This window comes from Uloborus diversus, chromosome 5, assembly GCF_026930045.1.
Source record: "Uloborus diversus isolate 005 chromosome 5, Udiv.v.3.1, whole genome shotgun sequence".
NCBI lineage: Eukaryota > Metazoa > Arthropoda > Arachnida > Araneae > Uloboridae > Uloborus > Uloborus diversus.
Genome location: NC_072735.1, coordinates 156,284,080 through 156,302,568, shown reverse-complemented (window position 1 = coordinate 156,302,568; position 18,489 = coordinate 156,284,080). Strand labels below are relative to the sequence as shown.

The window sequence follows — 18,489 nt, the reverse complement described above, 5'->3', positions numbered from 1 at the left end:
GACTCCACAGCCATGGTTTTTACTGTGAAATAATTGTTTTAAATATGTTTTGATTTTATTTTCATGCTAAAGTTTTAATTTATGTATTCAGTTTTCGGCGGAGAAATTCAGTCTTTTATGTTTTTACATAAAGATATGCGCAGATGATATTTTTTTTTTTTCGACTATGAAAATTATTTCTTTAAGTTGACATTTTATTGTTTTTATTTATTTTTGAAAGTACATTAATTCATTCTTAAATTTTTTTTGGCAACAAACGAACGATAAAAAATTTGTTTTCGTTTGTTTTTTGGTTAAAAACAGACAATATTTTTTTTTTTTTTTGATATGATTATTTTAATGAGCTTTTAATTTGAGTTCTTTTTTTTCCTTTTTGAAAGTAGTTGAAGATTTTTTTGATGGAAAAAATGTATTTCGCTGCTTTGTTTAAAAGGTGCTGCTATTTTATTTGTTCTTTTATTTATTTTTTACGTATCTAATTCTTTAGATGAGCAAGGCATACTTTATTTCTTGAAATCAACTTAAAATATTTAAAAAATATGTTTGAAATAATTTATGATTTTAGCTAATTTTGAGAATGCTGATCAGATACTAGAAAGTGGATATTGGTATACGGGAAAGTAGGCTCCTTTAGTTCTAAACAGAACTTCTTGTTTTCTTTAGATGCCTACATTTTGAAAAATGCAATCTCTTTACATCCGATATGAGAATCATATTTTATTCTTTTTTACGCTAACTTCGCTTTATTAGGATGCCAATAAATGAAGTCTCTTTATTTTTGTAACAACGCTTATTTCAAGTTTTTAAAGCGAAGTTCCCTTTTCTTTTATGAGTCAAAAATTAAAATGCTAAAAATGGTTTATTTATTTCATTTATTTTTTTTTTTTTTAGACAATCACGATTGCTTATTGCTTTTATTTGACTGTTTTTGACGACCTATCATTTTATTTTCCCACCGCCACCCTCCGCACCATCACCGTCCACCGGCTCCTCACGATGCTGCACCTATAGCGAAAGCCGTCTCCAGGTTGCATCCCTGTCTTACACACACGGGCATACATACACAACTACACACACACGCATGCACACACACATACACCTACACAAACACATACACACGCATGCATACAGACACCTACACACACCTACACAAACACATACACACGCATACATACAGACACCTACACACACAAAAACAAACACACACACATATACACAACTACCCACACATTCATGCCTGCACACAGACACAAACACATATGCCTACACACACATACACATACCCCGCCCCCATGCACACTCATTCATACACACAACTACCCACACACTTATGCCAGCATACAGACACAAACGCACATGCCTACACACACATACACATACCCCCCACACACAAACACATACGCCTACATACACACACTCGTGATTGCGAAAAACATAATTTGAATTCAAGATGTTGAAATTCAAATTAATTTTCCTTTTTTATTTTTTATTTTATTTTGTTTTATTTTTTTTGCTTTAACTATCTCCAGATATTATTGATATGTTTATCATAGGACTGTAAAATGCAGTTCTAAAATAATTTTATAAAAAATATTTCTTTTACAAGCTGTTTTCATACTTTTGATGCCTTCACTTTGAGGATTGCGATCTTTTTGCATCCCCTGTGGGAATCGGATTTTTCGAATGTTCGATGTTTAGTACGCTTTGTTAAGACTTAAACAAATATATTTTTTAATTTTTGTAAAAATCACCGAGTGCATAAATTTTAAACGTAAATCTGTGCTCTTTAACAGTGTCTTGGGTCAAAAAGTTAAATGATGAACCCCTGCCTGATTTTTTTCCTTACAATTATTTTAAATACGTATAACATTTCTAGTATAATTTAACATAATGTAGAATAGTAGATAAATATTGATACTTGATGGGTGCCCATCTCCCAGAGAGCAATTCCCCACCCCCCCCCCCCCCCCCCCCCCCCCCCCCCCCCCCCCGAATACTAGAAAAACTCTCAAGAATGATATTCTCAACAGAAAAGGGGGGAAAACACTCAACTGTAGATGCCAATGATGCAGTTTGTGCCATCTTAAGATTCTAAAATTTCATTTTTACAAAAAAGAAAAAAAAATATTTTTTTGCAAAATTATTTGATTTTTCACAAAATTATTTGATTTTTGACAAAAAATGGACCCTGTAAAAAATCCTGGACAGACCCCTGCTTGTGCATAATCCGCTCGTGGATAATCGAAAGTTTACTGTACACTCTTCGTTGTATTGTGTCTCTTGTTTATAGTTGTTGCATCTATCATTCAATTTTTTCCTTCACTGCTGTTTCATAAGATTTTGTAATGAATTATGCAAAACATGGAGAACTTCTGCCTTATATAGTGAAGGTTGGATCCTTTGATGAAGAATGCACACGATTTTACACTGGCGAAATCCTTCTGGCTATTGAGCATTTGCATAGGTTAAATATAATTCACAGGTAATTTGCTAAGTTATCTTCTTTTTCTGTGTTTCCGTTCACAATTATTTATGCCTGTGTTTTAAAATTGAAAAATAATTCTGGAATTTCAGAATTTTTTTTTTCTTGTGTTCGCCATTTGTCATAGAAAGGGATGAAATATAAATATTCTAGCTTTATTTGTTAATGCCACACTTACTTTTCAAATTTTTGATTCACTTTAAGACGAAAATAAAATAAATTTTCGGTATCAATTTTTATACCAGTTTTTAAAAATTATTATTATTTTGTATTAAGAATTTAGTTACACGCCTGTCAACTTTTGTGCATTAGGCATTGAATTTATGTGTTTTAGCTGTTATTAGGCATCAGTCCCTGTCTTTTACACATTTAGAAATCTGATTGAATCTGCTGCCATAACACTCGCTCAGTTTTGCTTACTATGCGATTCTACCTCTTATATTTTATATTATGCTACCTTCCTATGTTTTATTTTATGCTATGGACTTGCATGTCCAGTGCCCATGAAACATTCTATCCAGTTGCATCTAGCTTAATTCAAACCAGCATCATTACCAAACTTACCAGACTTACCAAAGATATAGTTAATGAAGCAGCAAGTTGACTATTCCAAACTGATGAGTGTCTGTCAAAGATGAAACTGCAAAGGCATAATCAGGCTGTCACTATAGTGCATTTGGTTTGTATGAAGATTTAAATAAAATTAATTTTATCCAATTATTAAAAATATTTTGGATGGCTTTAGATTTCTGAACGCAAGGACTATCTTCTGGGAAAAAATTGACAGAAGTTGGGAAAATTCGAGAGTTACTCAAATACAAGGATTATTTTCAGCCTTTTACAATCATGTCGATTATTATTGTAACTGAGAGATATGGTCACTTTTTTAATAACAGCTCTTAATAATACGTTCTAAAAAGAAAAAAAACAAATGGCGGGGGGGGGGGGGCGTGTAATAAATCAATTTAGATTTATTACACGCAAACCATTTTATATTGAATTTGAACCGTTTTATATTGCTATTTTTCCTAACTTTTCCGTTTTTCCAAAGTTTTGTAAAATGACGACTCAAATATATTTATAGAGAGAGAGAGACCTATTAATAGGAAATACATTACTGAGGTTTAAAAAAAGGTTGGGTGTCACTGTCTCAACACATTGTTAATAGCGAAAAAAATAATCACTGCCGCATTTTTCAACTTCAAAAATCTAAACTGATAAAAATTTCAAACTAGCAGGTTTCATTTTTTTAAATAGCAAATTTATCTTCAGCTGAATATGTCAATATTTTGAAGTCTTTAAAAAATCATTGTTAAAAATTTCCCATAATCACGCAGAAAGATTTGTGAAGAAAGTGCTACTTCTTTTTCAAATGATAACATCAGAAGAAAATTACCCGGAAAGATATCGTTATCTGAAGGGATTTTTCGCAGCGGAAATATTCGTGTTAATAACTTTGGCAGTGGATGTTATCATTTAGAATGGAATTTCTTTTGACACATTAACCGAATGATAGTGTATGCTGTGAACAGCACAATGCTTTGATTTTTTTTTTCTCTTGAGACAGGGAAACAAAAAGCTAAAAGTACTATTTTAAATATTTGAATGTGGACTAAAAATTTGTTTAAAAATCTGAAACATTTTCTGTACACTACAAAGCTTTTGAAAAATACTGCTTTCTATAAAAAAAAAAGTTAGCTGAAGGGACTTTTGGAAATATTTATGTTAATTACTTTGGCAGCGGAATTTATCATTTAGAATGGAATTGAGGAACTTGAGATGGTAAAGAATGTTTTTATGGTAATTGTAAAAAATAGTTGTAATAATAAATAAACAAGTAGTGCAGAAAACCTTGAAAAGTTTTTCGAATGTTGAGCATTCAAGTTGTTTCATGAAGCTAGTAGAATTTACTACGAATATGATCTGTCAGTAATCTTAAGTAACATCATATATGTTGAGATTTTCCCTCAAGTTGGAAACTATGTAGTTAAATCAACAGTTAAATTCCTAATTCTTTGTAAATATGTTTAAATAAGTAGAAAATACTAAGCCTAGTTCTACTCTAGCTGTGATACTTTGTAAATTAATAAATCATTTTTACTTTTGTATTTTGATGTATATTTTATCTGTACTATTTTTTTCCTTTTTTTAAAGGGATTTAAAGCCAGAAAATATTTTATTAGATGAACATATGCATATTCAAATTACCGATTTTGGATCGGCAAAGGTCATAAATATTGAAAACAATGACGGTAAGTCTTTTTTTTAAAGTGCATGTTTATGTTTCAAACATTTAATTTTAAACAATATTATTTTCATTGTAACTAATAACAACATAAACTTACTTGCTTTATGATATTGATAATTTTAATTTTCTTCTTACAGCGTTATCTAGTGAATCTAGTCGAAAAAACTCATTTGTTGGAACTGCACAATATGTTTCTCCTGAAATGTTAAGTGATAAGAGTGCATATCCAAGGTAATTTATTTCAATACTAGAATTTTTTTTAATCTTATATGAATATAACATTGACTTTAACTCATATTCAGGTAATCGTATGATATCTCAATGTACGAACTCGCAAAACAAATTATGTTAAGCGTATTATTATCCCAGCAATTGTAATCATGTAGCATATCAAAAATCATTCTGGTGGCATGTTTCTGTGTGATATAAAATTTGTGGTTTAGTTATGTACTTGCTGTCTGATTTGAAGGGAATTTAATGGATATTATCAAAAAATTGTGAAGTAATGTCAAACCATGTTGGCAAAAACAAAGAGACTGATGGGTTATCAAAAGTGCAAGAATACTTCCTTTTTTTTTCAATACTAAGGTGGGGGCGGGTGAATTACTCTTTGATTTCCAAAATTGTATTGTATGCTCCCTCAATACACAATTTTACAATAAAGTGCAATCATCATATGTTCTTATCATAATCTATCAAGATTGAAGCTTTCCCTGGGTTAATCCAGAAATCTTCATTGTTTTAATTATTAACAAAGCCTAAATTTGCAGCAAGAATACCTAGGGATATATTTGTAATTGTTTCTTAGGGTATGTCAAAATGGCAGCTATTAATGATACAATTAAATACCTTAAAATTTAAAAATGTAACATAAGATGCACATTCTCTACAGGTAGCTAGCTGTCTAGAAGGGTTTTCTCCCGCCAGGAAAAAAAAAAAAAAAGATTTTTCTTTCACAAGTAGCAAAATATGTATTAGGATAGTCTCCAACTTTGAAAGGGGAGGGATAAAACTTTTATTTAACCACTTTTATTTATGTCAGTTCTGTTCTAGCATACATGTAGCACGTTATTAATTTGGACCTGTATCAGTTTCACCCCTGATAAAATAACCTGTCAAAGCTCATTCTATGGTAAGGTGTAGCATGCAACTTTCTCTTTAAATGAAAGAGCAATGTCTGAACCAAATGGGAAGTTCAGAGGATTATTGGTCACTTAGAAATAAGCCACTGACAAGTTGGAACTTGTGAGTGTATTATATAAATGTTTTTTGGAATATGTGAAAAGAAAGTTTAGTGTTTAATATGTAATTATAAGGGAAATGTTAAGAAAATATTTTGTTGATAATTAGTTCTTAGTTTAAAGATTTTGTTACGTTTGGAACAAAATTTCTTTCATGAATTCAAAATTTAAAAGAATGTTTTGAAACTAAAATATGGCGAACTGAATTAAAATATGTTTCAAATTCAGTAGTATTATTTTACTTAATCAAAAATATTGCAATGTTCTTATTTCATTATTCTAGTGTGGATTTATGGGCCTTGGGTTGCATAATTTATCAAATGGTTTCTGGTCTTCCTCCATTTAGAGCCTCGTAAGTAGAGAATTTCCAGTTGCTTTACATATGAAATGTTAGAATTATCTGTGTATGCTATTAATATTTTTTTTCCTCTGCAGGAATGAGTATCTTATGTTTCAAAAGATAACAAAGTTAGAGTATGATTTTCCTGATGGATTTTCAGAATTAGCAAAAGATCTTGTTCAACAGTTATTGGTAACAATGTCCTATTCTTGCCTATATTGTTACACTTTTTACAGTATGATACCTTTTACTTGAAGTGCTGAGTATTGTTTTATGCCTGGGTGCCTTATTTAATTACTTGAAGTTTAAATTAGGTTTTAATAAGCATTTTCATTCAGCAATGCATTAGCATTTAGCATTGAAGTAGTCTTTTAAGTTTTTCATTCTCCTGATTCTTTTAAAACTGTACCAAACATAGAAAACTGAATTGCTTTAGTTCACCGAAAATTAATTTTTTAATAACTTTTGTACTTGCACTGCTACCAGTTTCAATACTGGTGCTTAAAAATGTTCAATTAATTTCCATCAAAATCATCAAATTCAACATTTAATGTTGCACTTCAATTAAAACCAAGACCAGACATGCCAGCTCACCTGCTGTAGGCAGAACGGTCCTTTTTATTTTTTGCCTTCACCTCAATTTTGAGAATTCAAAGACCCTAAAGAACAGCTATTAATGCAATAGAATCACATGCTTGTTACGCCAAAAGATAGGTCAATATATTTTTTAGAAAATGCTAAATCAACTTTTGTAGCAACTTTAAACAATCACTAAGCCTGATATCAATTTTTGTTTTCAAAAAATTGTCGATGGCTTCTATTTTATAACAAATTTTAATACAGTAGACCCTCATTTTACTAGGGGGTTACTTTCCACGGAAATGCCGCGTAAATTGAGACCTAATACTAGTGTTAAAATAGGGGTTAGGTTCCTTAGATAAAAAATAATTTCATTCTTGTTTTGACTAATGATTTTTATGTACAACATGCATAAAGAAAACATAAATTAATTTCATGTTCTGGTTTATAAAGAGGAGCTGGCTGTGATAGTCTTTTGGCTGTCATTAAGAATTTTTCTCTAATTCTTTGCAGAGCATTAACGCATCCATGATCACTTGCGTCATTTCCATGCTAGAATCTTCCTTCACTAACAAACCAGAAACATCATTTCTATTGTCTAGGAATGGCTCAAAATTTTCCATGTGACAGGGTTGGCAAAAACCCGGGTTTTTTTTTTAAAAAGCCCATGGACCCAGGGTTTTTTTAAATAAAACCCAAAAGAACCCAACTAAAACTGGGTTTTTTAAAAGAAATGTGGGTTTTTTTTGTCTTTTTTTAGGAAAAATATGGGGTACTTGTAGCATATTGTAGCGTAAGTATAGGAACAAAGCTTAAAAGTTGTCTTGAGGTAAAAAAAGCTGAAAATTCCGTGTTTTCTGAAGAAAGGTATGAAAGACGACGAAACCCAAGAATGGTGAAGTTTCAGATTTTTTAGTTTCCATGATTACCAACAGCTAAGGTAAAGTTACTTCTCGAGTGATAAAATCTTTTGTTTGTTTTTAATTACAACATTTTTTTTTTTTTTTGCATTTTACTTTATTGTATTTCATTTTGTTATGCAAAACTACTGTAGAACCTCAAGTATTTTAAATCTCTTTTTACTGAATTCCAGCTTAATCAACATATTTCTTTGAATTTTATGCTGCCTAATTTTCTATTTCTGTGAACAGAGTAAGAAATATTAAACTTTTTCGTAAGATAATGAAAATACTGTACATTCTATTCTGTTTTCTTTCTGACCATTTGTAAAACCTGTTAATTTCTAAAAAATATACCTTGTTTATTCGAGATTTGTGACGTGTTGGTTTGCAGAAAATAATTTGCATGAAAGCCTTTTAGCTAGAGTACTTTCCTCTGTACAATCTACAAATATGGAGAAAATCAGACGTGACAGGACTTAGTCAAGATAATTTGAGTTATTTATTGACCAGTTAAAAAAGTTAAATATATTTATTTAAAATCTTTGAAGTATTTTTTAATGCCATTAAGAGTTAAGAAATACTATTAAAGTTCAAAATTCATTTTTTATGTCCATTGTCTGTGGTGAAGAACAAATAAAAAAGAAGTTTAAATTGTGAAAGTATCTAAATTAATTAATTTTTTCAAAAACTTCTCAGAAAATTTTAAAAAACCCAAAAGTGGGCAAATAATGAGGTTTTTTTTAATGGGTTTTTTCAAAAAAACCCATTGGGTCCAATCCGGCCAACACTGTTAGCTAGAGTAGTTTCCTCTGTACAATCTACAAATACTGAGAAAATCAGACGTGACATGACTTAGTCAAGATAATTTGAGTTATTTATTGACCAGTTAAAGAAAAAAGTTAAATATATTTATTTAAAATCGAAGTATTTTTTTAATGCCGTTAAGAGTTAAGAAATACTATTAAAGTTCTTTATGTCCATTGTGTGTGGTAAGAACAAATAAAAAAGAAGTTTAAATTGTGTAAGTATTTAAATTAATAAAAAATTTTAAAAACTTCTACAAAAAATTTAAAAAAACCCAAAAGTGGGCTAAATAATGGGTTTTTTTAAATGGGTTTTTTCAAAAAAAAGCCATTGGGTCCAATCCGGCCAACCCTGCCATGTGAACATTTTTTGTTTGTGTGTAACTGATGTCGGTATCCTCGTTGGTTTTGGCCTCCTTTGTTACTTCTAAAAGTTCTTCTTCCAGTGAGTTCTGAACTGTGAGTTCAATAACTTTACTTAAGAATATTAGAATATTACATACCAGCATTTATCTTTTATTTTGTAAGGTTGGCAAGTCTACAGGACAAGTGCTTACATTTATAGTGTTTAAAAGGAATTTATTATTGGTTGTCAAAATCAAACTTTGGTTCTCAACTCATTTAGTTATAATGTTAATTCGTATACTGTCGCAAGCATAAACTCACAATTAATTTACATTCAAATTCCTAATGACTGAACATCTTTCCATACCACACTTTTATTTGAAAGCAGAACCAATGAAATCTTCTATCTAAGCCATTATTTGAAACATTTTTATTTCTTATGCATATCAATTAGGTTATAACACACATGCTGCCTGAAATTAAACATTTATTAATGCACATTTCATACGTATTAGTCAAAACTTGTGTTACAGTAATATGTCAAAAATACAAATGCTCTGCCACGAAGTTTTAATATAGTCCTTTATGTTTTGTAAACAATGGGAATTAATTTTTTATATAATTTGTTTAAAAGAGTAATTACATTCTGTAGAACCACCTGCTAAATGGCATACTGTTTTCCTAAACATCTTTTTTTTTTTTTTTTTGATAATCCGCTAATAATCGACTCTTCTACTACCTAATAATACTTCTGCTAATTAGTTCAGATTTTTAATGAGCTGCTGTAAAAAATGTGTTGATTTTAGAAGAGAGGAAATACAGCTGACATTATATGAACATTTATTTGGTTCATTCAAATGACAATTTAAAACAAACTGAAAATTTTGAAGCAGTTCTGGAAAATGTTCAGTATTATGTTTTGAATTTAATTTGTTAAGATTAGAAATATTTGATTTTATTTCTGTTTTTTGCTGATTTGTTGATGATTTTTTAATTTTGAACTCTTAATTTTTTTTTATCTTTAAATGACCATGATCTCCAAAGGAACCTCCTTTTAACCCTAACAAGGAACAATCTTTGTAAAGTCATTAAATTTGTTCACTATATAGTTATAGCTTTTCATGCTAGAATAAATGTTATTTTATTTGTTACAAACAGAGAGGAAATCAGTATCTAAAAGTTCTCTGTTTTGCATTTGGTAATTTGTAAGCTGTAGATTTAAAGGGGTGCTTCTCATGGTTTGGGGATAGTTTTTTTGGGGACTTTTACAATGATTTAATTTATTGGCATGTAATAGCTGAAGTCCTTGTATGTTTAGTAATTTTAACAGCTGTCTGCACTCTTTCAATTCCCAACTAGTGGCAAATTTTAAAGTGGGCCTTTTGTTGGTATATTTGTTATAATAGTCAATTTTGATTGTATGTGTTGGATATTTTTTGTTATCCTAGTAATATTTTATTTCCTAATTTCAATATCGAAAAATGACAATTTTTTTTTTACTTTAAAAATACAGTTGACACTCAATATTAAGATCACTGAAATGGTTAAAATAATAAGTTGCAGTAATAATTAGTTTTTGTCTTCTGAAGCAACTTTTAAAATTGAATTTTTTTGCAATCGCTAAGAACTTAATGTTGAAAATCTTAAATATTTTTTGCTAGGCAGAATTAGAAATCATTTTTATCAACTTCTATTTAAAAAAGAATTATTCTACTATTATATTTGTGTAAAATAACCATGAAAAATCAGAAATATTTGTTTTAAAGTTCAAAGTTTTCATAGCAATAGCATTGATTAGAAATAAATACCTTTGTGTGAAAATCTAAAAACGAAACAAGTTTGGAAAAGACACGCTAAACGCTTTCTTGTAGCCCTGAAACGCATGTTTCAGGGATACAAGAAACCCCTGTTTCAATACAAAAGAAGTGAGCTTGTGGACGAAAAACATCTGAAAAGCCATCATTTAAATAGTATTATTTGTACTAAATTTTTTGATTTGTACTTTGTGTATGATTTGAATGATAAGAATGTTTATTTGTTTTGTTACAAGTCCAAATTTTCATGAATTTATTTCTGTAAACTTTTGAGCACTCTCATGCCTGTAAAAGTCTTGGAGTATATATTAAGCATGTGAAAAAAGGTACAGATCTTGGCAAAATTATCATTCGTTAAAGTATCTAAGTAATTCATAAGCATATCTAAAAGTAATGAACCTTTGTTTAGTTCACTTCTGCAGAAAAGATTTAAGTTTCTGCTTCGATGTTAGGTTGAAATGTATGGTTCTCGTTTGTTTTATGCAGGCATGCCTGTCATTTTAAAATTTACTGGGAAAGGGAAGAAGACAAAAGGTATTAACTCTGTGCATATTATATGGAAAAATAATTATTAATAAATGCAGATATCTCTCTAATCAGAAGCCATAGGGTAGTTCTCCTTCCTGATCCCCAAATGTCTGACCTAATGGTGGTAAAAACGTATGGAATAAATAGGGGAAGTTTTAACCATCTCATTGGTCTTTATAAAGAGCTTGCACATTAATTTCATCTTCACTCTTATCATTATGTGTTCTACTTTTAGGTTTTAGAACCATCACAGCGTTTAGGTGCAAATGACACAAATGGTTATCCTTCAATACGAAATCACCATTTTTTAAGTAGCTTACCTTGGGACACATTGCATGAATGCACACCTCCTAGAATACTACCATATTTGCCTGGTACATCTAGCAATGAAGAATTAAGAAGTCAATATCAGGTAAGATGTCTTAGGTCTAGATGACTTATTTTTTAACAAATATTTTTTTCTTGCAAAATATGTATGTTTTTTATGTTTTGAAAAAAAAATTAAGAATTTTATATTGTGATAGCTAAACTATAAGAACGCAAACAACACCTTTTTATTCTGCTTAAATGTACAATTCATGCATAAATCAATAAATTATAGTAACCTGACAAACTTCTTGTGACGTACCTGGAGCTTCAGTTCGACATCACTGCTGCTGAACTATAAATAATAAAGTATTTGCATGAAACAATCCAATGTAATTATTTTTCACAGCATTGTTTTTTGCTGTAAGTAAGTTTGTTTATGTTTTGCCTCTTACCCATATCAACCAGATTTTTATTTATCTGGGTTGTTTTGCTCCCAGTTGAACCAGATAAATAAGGTTGTACTGTACCAAAATTTATTTTCTGACTTATGTGAAAAAATGAAATTTATGAGTTGAAATAGAGTAACAATAATGTATGAATAACATGTAATACTGAGTAGAAATGAAAGATGAATAGAATGTAATAGAGATGCTAAATAATTATTATGTAATCAGTGATATTTAATTTTTTAATTTTATCTTATCAGTTTGGAAAAGTCAGGGATATTAAAATCATATCTGGAATGGACATCCTATTTTTATGTTGAATGACACTCTGAATTATATTTATATACATAAAAGAAGTTTTTACAAAGAAATAGTTGTCTGTGGCTGTCCCATGTCCAGAATACCACATAACACATACAGTTTTGAACTTTGGTATGAAACTGCTTTGGACCCCAAGGATTTGAACCTCTGAGCGATTTTTCATTTCAAATTAGCTTTTTTTTTCTTCTTTGTAATTCTTTAAGCAGAAATTTCAGGTTAGCTGCCTAATAAGGATCAAAAGAATCCATGCACTCCTTAACATTCTATGTTATTTCAAAAGATTGTGGTTTGTTAAAAAAATTTCAATCAATTAGAGCAAATGTTATAACCGTTTCTAGCAATTCTAACTTCATGAAAATCCTAGGCAAAACTCGGTTCAATCATTGAGCTACACAGCAGACGTCCTGGTTTTCAGACAAAATTCCGGTTTCCCGATCGGTTTACTCCACGTCCCGGAAAATGATAAATTTGACTAATAGATGACCAAAACAGTCTGAAAATAATTAACTGTGAAGGGTTATTTAGGATAATTACTTTAGCAATTGTAACATTAATAGGCAAAATTAATACTGAATTAGCTTGTGAAGGTTTTCACAACAATATTAAAACCAAATGAGTTCTAGCTGATGAAAAGTACATGCAAATATTGTTTTTCCTTATTTTATGTGTTTCTCCTTTCTTAAGTAACTTGAAAATATTAACATGTGTGGGAAATAAAATGTTTAAATTTATTTGCTTAGGTCATGTATTATTACTCCTGGTTTTGGTTCATAATTTAGAAACCATTTATTCATAGCATCAAGAAGAAACTACCGTCTAAAACACTCTAAAAACTAGCCAAGGGTGTGAACCCTTTTGAATATCAGCAACACAGGGGGAGGGGATGGGTTCTACTCTGATGTCTCCGGTTGAACATTTCCGAAATCTGGCAAACCTAGTTAGGGGGGAGGCAAACTGTATGTGTTTCTGAAATTACTCACATATGAAATGCATGTCTAAGATTTTAAAAAAGTATGAACCTGCAGGAAATGAAAATAGAAAATTTACAGATTCTGTAGCTGAAGAAGCAAGTTTGGATGGTTCCCATTTAGTTTGAATGCCTTATATTATGCTTTTCTAAATTGTACTACTGTCTGACCACGGATTGTATGGAAAGACAAACATCCGTTTCACACCCGGAAATGGACGAATCTATTATTTTTTAGCGATGCCAGCTTTTGCAGAAGCAGAGTCTCATTCAAATGAGCAGAATACCGGCATCAAATTTTTATTTATCCCCCTCATTTAGATAGATTCATCTTATCTGAGCGTTTGAAAATTCCATACAATCCGTGGTTGGACAGTATCTCTGATACTTTGTAATTTTTAAAATTTTAATACTAGCTGTTTGCTTATTGTTTAGGTTCCTGACCATTTAGAGCCTGGCTTAGATGATAAGCAAATGACACGATTGTTGGGCCTAGCTCTTCAAGAAGATGAAGAGGAAATAATTTCCAAACCAATGAAAAGGACTTCCATTGTAGATATTCCTTCTGATGAAATGGGGCAAAGATTAGAGCAACAAGCTAAAACTAATAGTTGGCATAAATTTGTTCAAGGAAATCTTATTTTGAAACAAGGTCTAGTTGACAAAAGGAAGGCAAGTGTGAAATTTTCTTGCATTCTGTATTTTTAAAATGGGTAACAAAAGAGCTCCCCGTATTGTTCAAGAAATAAATGTGAGCAAGGGCACCCATATGCAAAATTTTAAAAAGGGGGGGGGCTGGGGCTCAAAAATTTTCCCCGCAATTTAGCAAAATATTTTCTCCGCGGAAACCGATTTCAGTACAGATTAGATATTAAAATTTGACATTTTTAATAACTTATTCATTAATGGCTGGAAAAGAAATTTTTATACAATTTTTGCAAAGAAAAAAGCACTAAAAGCAAGGAAGTTCTTATTTCTAAGCGGGGGCTTGAGCCCCTACCTGCCCCCCTATGTGTGCGCCCTTGAATGTGAGATTTATATTATTAATAACTATTTATTTTTTTATCAATTATGTTACCTAAAATTATAGTATCATGTTTATAAAAGATGATAGAAATTTAATCAGTTATTTCAAAAAGAGCGTAAGTTGCATTTTTTGCAAAATTGAGTTAAATGTGGTTTTACCTTACTTTTATATAGAGAAATCGTCTAGTGTTGAAGAAAAGTGAATCCTTGTACAACAGCACTTTATTTTGGAGACACAATTTTTGTTTAGTGCAGAAAGGGCCTAAGTCCCATACTTATAATGTTTCTGTTCTCTGGCAAATGAAGAGATAGTAAGGCGTAATACAACTATGGCATGATGATAGAATAGATTTTTTGGCATCATGAAGTTCAAACAAAAAACACCTTCATTCCAGCAATATTTTGGTGGAGGTGTAGAGCGTTAGTACGGTACCACCTCCCAACCCTGGCTTTGAGAAAGTAATTATTTTCCATTTTTGTGGGCATGGTTTTTATTGCTTTCCGATAAATTTTGCTTTGAGTAGACACCTTTTGCCCCCCCCCCTCCCCTTGGAAAATTTCAAAATCACAGGCAGATCAATGAGTAGGAATAAGGCAGAAAAGTTTCTCAATGTATCTCGCTAATTTTTCCTAGATTTTATTATTTAAAGCCTTTCCTCCTTTTTTTTTGCCTCTTTCAGGCCATATTTTTCTCAAAAATCGGAAAAAATACAATTTTTTTATATTTTCAATCTCCGATTTCTTATTCTTTTTATCCCCCCCCCCTCGAATCTTCATCTTCCGCGATACCTACGTATGATTTGGAATCATGCCAATGGCGTCAAACACGTGCTCCGCCGATAGTTGCATGACTCATTTGAGGTTTCAATCTTTTTGCATCCTGCAAGCATTGCAATTATTTTTAATGTTGGGTGGTTTTTTACTATATGCTACCTTATATCTGCTTATTTTATTCATCATTTCAATTATATTTTTATTTCTTTCATTTATTTTAGAAAAAATGCAAAAGTCAATCAAAAAGTGGCTTAGCACCCACAGTCTCGAATTTTATTGAAACTTGGCATTGTTACTTTTTTTTGTGTATTTAAGAAAGTGAAGAAAATATGTATGGTGAATCTCAAATGAGTTAGGCTTTACAGCCTGTTAAAAGTTTTGAGATTTCATGATTAAATGAGACAGCTGCAAGTTGTTCTTTTGATTCCGATGTCATATTAGGAAGTTTTTAAAAACAAATTTTGGGTTCCAATGCAAGGAAAAAGATAACCAATCATTTATATACATACATATTTATTTTTTTTTCTATTCTTATTATGAAAAGTATGTTCTACCACATAAAGAAATTTTAGATTTTTCTCTCTGTTGTAAATTTTTACTTCACAAACCAGATCTAATTTTAAAATTTATGTTCTCACTCGTTTAATACTATAAACTCAAATGTTTTTAATGAAAAAAATGTATTTTTCTCTAAGAAATATTAAAAGTTGACACTATTGTGTGATGCAGCCAAGATTGATCTCTGGCTCCCCCAACCCTCTGTTCAAGGACTCAGGGGTTAGAAATTGTTGCCTCTTTTTCAAAATGCAGATTTATTTAGGAATAAACCCTCTTGCAAGAAATGGTACAATGCAGTAAATTGTACAAAATTATTACAAATATTTAATTAAATACGTATTACCTTCAAAACTAGTAAATTAGCCATTTTTTGTTAAATTTTTAATATTGTGGCTTCCAAGTTCTATTTTGATGTGGTTTTGGATATCATCCTGTTCACAAAATTGTTTTGGATATCATCCCTTTTACAAAATGTTTTTGGATTTCCTCCTTTTTGCTCTCTGACCACTCACCCTGAACTCAAGGAACTAAAAAAGCTGTACACTTTCAGTGATGTCTACTCTGTTCAGAATAAGAACAAATCTGTAGTGAGACTTTTCTAAAAATAATGCTGAAGAAATTTTACAAGATTACTGATGACTTTCTTCTGAGGGGAGATTCATTTGTAGTTTGCAATCAGGATTTGGAGACAGTAAAACAAATGTTAAACAGATATGACAGACATTGTCATGTGAAATGCCATCTTTAATGAGTGAAATTCTGAAATTATATTGATTTACCTTCAAATCTGTTGAAACCAATCAGATCTGTAACTGCTATAACTGGTACCCTTCATTCTTTAAAATGACTTACCTCTTAAATTGAGATTTTGAAAAGAACAATTCATCCCGAGGACAAATATTTTCGTTTCTCAACGTTAATAATGTTTAAATATTCCATAGAACACCAAGGAATGGTTTCAGATTAGTTATTTCATTGACAATTTTCAAGAGCACACTTTCATCCTTGCAAAATAGTGTTTATCTGCTGAACTATCTTTGCCAGTATTGGGTACAAAGAGAAAGTTCTCGTAATGTAGAAGAAACTTGCTGTAGATTAGAAACAAACAAGTGTATTCGGCAAATTGTGGACTAAGGTTTATCAAAGAGGTGTTTAGAATTTGAAAATGTATTATATAACTATTTAAAATAATTGTTACCCTGCAAAATTAAATGCTTTCCTTAAAAATTAGTTTTGCTTGGTAGCAAGATGTTAGCAGAGTGAATTCTTGTTTCAATTTAGTTATTGATATTGCCATGCATAATGTAAATAATTATCAGATAAAATGCTAAATATTATAAAATACTTTAGTAATATGCATATTGCACATATTAATGAAATAAATTTCAACAAAAAAACTGCTGAGAAAATTTGAAATGTTTCTGAATTCTGAATTACTTGTGACATTTCCTATACTATGGCTAATGTTTAATTATGGGAGTCATTGAGCACCCTCTTAAAATTGGAGTAAGAAGCTAAAACTTTTACAGCATTATACTATTAGTAAGTCTAGAAATAAAAAATATTAATAATAATAATAGGGGGTGGCCTGGACTTCACCTCAAAAAAACTTTTTGAACCACCGAATGTACAAGCAAGTATTTTTTTTTTTTCAAAAATCATGTTGCACATATTTTTACTAGTCACCTCTGTTGAAACTATTTAAAACAGCAAAAAAAATCCCCCCTCTACCCTTATTATTTTATGGAGTTAATCTACATTTTAAAAAAATCAAAACATTTAATTGTAAAAGTGCCTTGATATTGTGTAGCAAGGATATCTTGAAAATATGCAATGGTTTTATTTTTCAGCATTAAACTTTGTATAGAAGTAATAATATTTAGCATTGTTTTTTTTATTTAATCTTTTCACCATCTTCAAGTTATACAAAACTTCAAACACAAAACTTCAACAACATCTTGAATTAAGTTATCTATGAATTAGAATATTTTATCAAACTATGAAGCAGTCTTAGTAGCGTTAGATTATTTCCGAGATTATGTTGCAACCTTGAAATACTATGTTTTGAAATGAATCAGCCGAATTAGTTAAGAGTTTTAAAAATAGTTTCAGATGTTTTTAATGACACACTTCTGTTTTAATTTTGTGCATGTTACTTAGGGTTTGTTTGCTCGTCGAAGGATGCTTCTATTAACTACTGGACCCCATTTGTTTTATGTGGATCCACAAAATTTAGTACTTAAAGGTGAAATACCCTGGTATGAGCCACTTTTACATTTCAATACCTATCATTTTCTTTTCATTGAGTAGAAAAGACTGAAGTAATGCAAACAATTTAAACATATTTTCATTACAGGTCCCCTGAATTGCGGGCTGAACCAAAGAATTTTAAGATATTTTTTGTTCATACTGTAAGTATTTTTCTTTTTTCACAGATATTGTGTTCAGTTTAATTTTAATGATGGTTTTGAACCTGGTACCCTTAACTTGCTTCACTCAATCCTATTCATTTCATCAGCAACGTAGTTCTCTCGGTGCCTAAACATGCATCTCTTTGACTATCTTTCCACATGAACATAGATTGCAGTTTTTGTTACCAAATGAGCTAACTCAGATGGAATGAAGTGAAGCCAGATGATGGGCCCTGATTTATATATCATTCAGGAATTTGTACAGTAAAGGCCCCAAATCCAAAACCCTCGGGGCCACGACCTTTCCGGATTTTAGATCCTGACTCAACCTCATCAAGTAGGAAAAATCAGCTTATAGTGCAATTATTGGCTTGTTTTTCCAAATATTGCTCATT

At 30.7% G+C, this 18,489-nt stretch overlaps 1 protein-coding gene across 1 annotated transcript in view; it reads left to right on the top strand.

Annotated features, from left to right (window-relative positions):
• LOC129223362 (3-phosphoinositide-dependent protein kinase 1-like) overlaps nucleotides 1-18,489 on the top strand; it is a 33,609-nt gene that overhangs the window by 13,217 nt on the left and 1,903 nt on the right. Inside the window, 9 exon segments of the mRNA XM_054857940.1 lie at nucleotides 2,338-2,482; nucleotides 4,637-4,734; nucleotides 4,868-4,961; nucleotides 6,255-6,323; nucleotides 6,407-6,503; nucleotides 11,518-11,694; nucleotides 13,761-13,997; nucleotides 17,844-17,941; nucleotides 18,040-18,094. Coding sequence (XP_054713915.1) covers nucleotides 2,338-2,482; nucleotides 4,637-4,734; nucleotides 4,868-4,961; nucleotides 6,255-6,323; nucleotides 6,407-6,503; nucleotides 11,518-11,694; nucleotides 13,761-13,997; nucleotides 17,844-17,941; nucleotides 18,040-18,094 — 1,070 coding nt within the window.